The sequence below is a fragment of the Ochlerotatus camptorhynchus genome, unplaced genomic scaffold (assembly GCF_037179485.1).
Source record: "Ochlerotatus camptorhynchus isolate MF236.1 unplaced genomic scaffold, CSIRO-AGI_Acam_v1.1 ptg000085l, whole genome shotgun sequence".
Lineage (NCBI taxonomy): Eukaryota > Metazoa > Arthropoda > Insecta > Diptera > Culicidae > Ochlerotatus > Ochlerotatus camptorhynchus.
In genome coordinates, this window is record NW_027040575.1 from 5,067,607 (window position 1) to 5,073,336 (window position 5,730).

Consider the following 5,730-nt stretch of genomic DNA (forward strand, 5'->3'; position numbering starts at 1 on the left):
TATCTTATTATTCCATAATTTTATAAAACATTTTTTTAGCCAAAATGAATGGAAGGAACCCTGCCTCCAATCGATGCTGATGACATTTATGAATGTCTTCACCATTCTGCTGGATATTGCTATACGGTGAGTGTTCCACTTTTGTGGTATGCAATCATTGTGGCTTGTATTTCAAAGGTTGTATTTTTGTTTTTGTAGATTCCTCATCGTCAGTTCATGGAGAACAATGTTGCTCCAGCAGGAAGACGTCGTCAAGACAAGACAGCTCAATTAGTTCCCGAGATTCTATCCGCCAGACTATGAATTTAGCGACTATAAGCTATTTTACGTGACGTCTTGATGACAGTTCCTGGCGGGCCACTCGAACGCGCTCGAGGCATTGTTATTGTTTACGTCTGATGTTTTTGTTTTGATTTTGGTCGTGGTATGTCAACAAATCGGCCCACTGGTAACCTTCAAAATAGGTAAACAGAAAGAAAAAAAACAGCTGACTCGAAACGTCTCGTAAAATGCCTTATTTTACATAGTACTTCAGTTACAGCTTTGTGTTACAAAAGTTTTTGTGCCATTTTCAAATATTACGCCTGATATTTTTTATGGAGCGTTGGAAACAATCTGGCACCCCTGATTCAAAAGGTACATAAAATGCGATGGTTTTTGCAACACATCTATCGAGTTTTTCATCGCGGTTGTTCGCTTGTCATATTTTTTTGTTGTGCCTGTTCTGCATCCCTTGCGTACCCTCCGGATTAAAATTTTTAGGAAAAAGTACTTATTTGTATTATTTTTCCGCATCTTTCGGATTAATTTTACTATTTTTAAACACATTTTCCAACAGGGGAATTTTCTAGACAGGAAAAAATACAGTTCCTTCGGAAATGGTGCCATAAACAGTTCGCAGTTTGAAGCTACTTTGAACGGTAAGAATAAGAAGTTGCATCATTCAACGCACAACCACGGAAGCCCTCAAGAGAGGACCGAATCATGAGTGCAAGTTCAGGTGCTGGGGCCACTACCAGCGGGGGGCCATCGAATAATGCATCAGCGCTGGAGATTGAGACGGTCACGATTATCAGCGATGATTCCGACATCGAGATGACTGAATTTACTCCGAAGGGAAATAGAAGAACTGGGCCTGGATCCAACCAGACAGAGGGTAAAGATGGGGAGGAAGGTCGGCGAATCAGTCGACGGAAAAAACCCAAAGTGGAATATTCCGACACGAAACCGACAAATTCAATGGATGCTTCAAACAGTGAGAAGAAGCCTGAAGCGAAAATTGAACCGAAAGTTAAAAAACGAGAAACGGAGGCAACGGCCAAGGACGAAAAAGGTGAGGTTGATCCCAATCCCCATCGTGAAATTATGGCGGGTCTTGAGGGAGCAGCATTCCAGTCCCGTTTACCTTTTGAAAAGATGACTGCCTCAGAAGCGGTTTGCTTCCCTGAAATTACCAAACATGGCCTTGTAGCTCAACGGGTGTTCCTGAACGTACGCAATCGTATACTGCAAATGTGGATTGAGAATCCTACCTTGCAGTTGACTGTCGAAAATGCACTGAAAAATATTGAACAGCCTTTCGATAGCGATCCGAATTTGGTGCGAAAGGTGCACGCATTTTTAGAAAGGCATGGGTTCATAAATTTCGGGATATTTAAGCGCTTGAAACCGATACCGACTAAAAAGCTGGCAAAAATTATTGTCATTGGTGCAGGAATATCTGGCCTATCGGCTGCACAACAACTTCAGCAATTTGGATTCGATGTAATTGTTCTCGAGGCAAGGGACAGAGTAGGAGGAAGAATTGCCACATTTCGTAAGAATTCCTATACTGCGGACTTGGGAGCAATGGTGGTCACTGGTATTTGGGGCAATCCAATCACAATCTTAAGTCAGCAAACAGGGATGGAGATGTGTCCTATCAAAACAGCATGCCCGTTGTATGGATCTGGAGGGAAACCTGTACCTAAACACAAGGACGATATGGTGGAACGGGAGTTCAATCGGCTACTAGAAGCCACGAGCTACCTCTCGCATCAACTTGATTTCAATTACGCTGGGAATCATCCCGTTTCATTAGGACAAGCCCTCGAATGGATCATCAAGCTTCAGGAAAAGCATGTTAAAGAAAAGCAAGTTCAACATTTGAATAACATAATCTTGTGGCAGCAGAAATTGATTGAAAACCAAAACTCCATCAAAGAAACGATGGATCGAATTAAAAGCCTTCGCACAAAACATAAAGAACTCATTGAAACGAAACCAGCTAAACCGAATGAAATTGATAGCAAATACATAGAGCATGAATTCAGTATTCGCTTGACGGCACGGGAGGAACAACTCGCTTGGAAGGAAATCGAACTGCTTCGCTCTAGTCAGGAAAAGATCGAAACCAAACTGAAGGAGCTCGAGAACGATCAAGTCAGCGAGGTTTATCTTTCCTCCAAGGATCGTCAAATCCTAGATTGGCACTTTGCCAACCTAGAGTTTGCCAATGCTACTCCGTTGAGTAATCTCTCGCTGAAACATTGGGACCAAGATGATGATTTTGAATTCATCGGCAATCATACCACCGTAAAGAATGGTTACTCTTGCGTTCCAATCGCACTAACCGAAGGACTGGATGTCCGAGTCAATACGGCGGTAAAACGTATCAAGTATTTCCCTGGAGGAGTCGAAGTGACGGCAGATCTCAAATCGAACAACTCTTCAGTCTCTTACAAGGCTGACCTCGTACTGTGCACGTTAACGCTGGGCGTTCTCAAAGTGGCAATCTCAGAGCAATCCTCACAATTGAACACCGTCCGGTTCGATCCACCACTACCAGAGTGGAAACAATCAGCAATTCAACGGTTGGGCTTTGGAAATCTCAACAAAGTAGTGCTTTGTTTCGATAGGATCTTCTGGGATCCCAATACCAATTTGTTCGGGCACGTTGGAAGTACCACCGCTAGCCGAGGTGAGTTGTTCCTGTTTTGGAATATCTCGCAGTCGCCTGTTTTGTTGGCACTTGTCGCCGGTCAATCAGCAGCCATCATGGAGAACGTCTCCGACGACGTCATCGTTGGCAAGTTAGGTCCAGATTGTTGCAAGTCCTGTTTGAGTAATCTTTTTATCCTTCCTATTCCCCAGGTCGGTGCATTGCTGTGCTAAAAGGTATATTCGGCAATTCGTCCGTTCCACAACCCAAGGAAACCGTCGTCACCCGTTGGCGAGCGGATCCTTGGGCCCGTGGATCATACAGTTTTGTTTCGGTTGGTTCGTCAGGAAGCGATTATGATCTTCTGGCGGCACCCGTAACGCCACGGTTTAGTGGATGCGACGTTGGAGGCCTGGGCGGTATCAATGGAGGATCGCATTCTGGTACAAATGGGAATGATGATGACGATGGTAGCAAAACGGACATTCCACGGTTGTTCTTCGCTGGTGAGCACACCATACGCAACTATCCTGCCACTGTTCATGGAGCATTGCTAAGTGGTCTGCGAGAAGCTGGTCGGATAGCGGATTACTATTTAGGTTTCCCAAACACTTACCCTGATGCACCGAAGGAAGAACCGAAAAAATAGAGATATGTAATACCTTTTAGCTTCATTCAGTATGTAAGACAAATTTTAAATTATTAATTGAATGAGATCACTCAATTATTAACTGTGGTTTGCTAGATAACAATAGAAAATAGCACATCAACTTCCACAATGGAAGGACTTTTATTGTAATTGTACACAATGGAACTAAAATTTGAGATTAGAAAAGCTACTCTCTGACTTTGAATAAGATGTGACGATGATGAAATTATGCGATCAAGTTAATGGCTTACTTATCAATTTTGAAGATACCCCTTAGGACAACTTAACTTTGTTTTCAAATCATTATTGCATTCACTACATTTTAGCTACCAATGGAATTGTACTGTATTTTTACAAATTTGGGGCTGGATTAGCGAGGTTGTCCTAATAATCCGACTGTTAAATGCATTATATTCAATGCTACCAACCTAACAAAGTAAACAAAAAAATAGCGGAAACTGAGCTTTTAAGACTTATCAAACGGAAAACGCTTCGTTTCGACTTCCCCAATAAGGCCCCTCGTGTCCTTGCTTGTACGCTTGTACCATTCATTAATTTTGGGCCTCATGGTCATGAGAAAACAAACACCATAACCAAACGTTCTTCTTCTTCTTCTTCATTCCTTTATTTAACGTCGGTCTCTGTTCCGCAATCTTAATCTAGTGCCAATCGGCCATTGACGGCAATCGAATGAGCAGGAAGCAAAGATACCTTATTAACAAGATATCCCACTAATCAATTCCTCGAACAAGGCAATGGATACACAACTCTTATGTGATCACAGTGCCATCTGGTGAGTGCACATTGAAACTGTTTGAAGTTCCCCACCAACTTCACCACCAGGGCTCAATAACTGACAGGTGTCAGCTAGACCTGTGCGCCGATCAAAATATTTTCGGCGGCGGCGTGATATGTTATTTTCTGCCGGCGGCGGCGGCGTGGCAGCGTCACGCCGTTTGCTTTCGACGGCGGTGGCGTGGCGGCGTGGGTCGGCGTGAGTTTATTCCAACTGATTTAGAAAAATAATTACTTTCCAAACCAATCGCACATGGACAAAAAATGCTACCCATATTTGATTTTCCGACACTTTCCTGGGGAAAACTTCTCGGATATGGGAAAAATTAAGAAAATTGTACACAGGTTAAAAGTGTACTAGAAGACAGATTAAAACCACAATCAGTTTTCCTCATATTCGAGAAGTTTTTCTCGGGAAAGCGTCGGAAAATTTACTCAATCTATGAGTGACCTAAGATTTCGCGAATTTGAGTAACCTGAACTCTCATGCTTCGTTAGTGTGGTGGCCAAAATCAAAAGAGGCTACTGCACAGAGGAAGCTAGCAAAACTTCAACGTCTAACATGCATTGCAATAATGGGTGCGGTGCGTAGCACCCCATCAAAAGCATTAGAAGCAATCCTCAATCTGCTGCCCTTGCATGAACATGTGCAACTAGAAGTGGAAAGAAGGGCTCTAAGGCTCAAAAGAGCTAAAAAGGTAATGTCAGTTGATCTTGTTGGTCATCTAAGCATCTTACAATACTTCCAAAGAGGACCAGTGATGAGTATGAATGGAGACTGGATGAAACCAGAAGACAACTATGAAATTCCCTTCAACGTATGTGAAACGGCACGTTCGGATTGGGAAACTGGTGGTCCTAACGTTCGTCAAGGCTCAATCATATTTTTCACAGATGGCTCAAAAATTGGAATATGAACAGATGCAGGAATCTTTGACCCCGGGACAAATATTTCAGTTGCGATGGGACATTTTCCAAAGGTGTTTCAAGCGAACCATACTGTGGAATATCATACTGTACGGTAAAAATGGAACTCAAATGCTGGGAAGAGCAAAGGGTGATGGCCAATTGCAGATGCACAAACTGCAACCAGTCGAAAAGATTTATAACTCCTAATATAACATACACCAAAAAGCTCATAGAGCTCAATAAAAGAACTCTTAGTATATACACTAGCCTAGTAACTGAGCACTGTCCTAGTAGATATCACATTAAGAAGATTGGTCGGGTTCAGAGTAATATCTGTCGTTTCTGTAATTTGGAACGTGAAACCTCGGAACATCTATTCTGCAGTTGTGGTGCATTAAATAAGCGTAGATCCAAATTTCTTGGAAGTATTGGCTTACAACCTAGTGATATTTAGTCT

General features: G+C 42.6%; 1 protein-coding gene across 1 annotated transcript; it reads left to right on the forward strand.

Moving 5' to 3' along the window:
* Positions 1–686: 686 nt before the first annotated feature.
* On the forward strand, positions 687–3,608 carry Su(var)3-3 (lysine-specific histone demethylase Su(var)3-3). The gene is made up of 3 exons (XM_065218272.1): positions 687–768; positions 839–3,067; positions 3,133–3,608. Exons 2-3 carry the CDS (start codon positions 985–987, stop codon positions 3,567–3,569), a joined length of 2,520 nt encoding a protein of 839 aa, XP_065074344.1. The 5' UTR covers positions 687–768; positions 839–984; the 3' UTR covers positions 3,570–3,608.
* Positions 3,609–5,730: the final 2,122 nt, after the last annotated feature.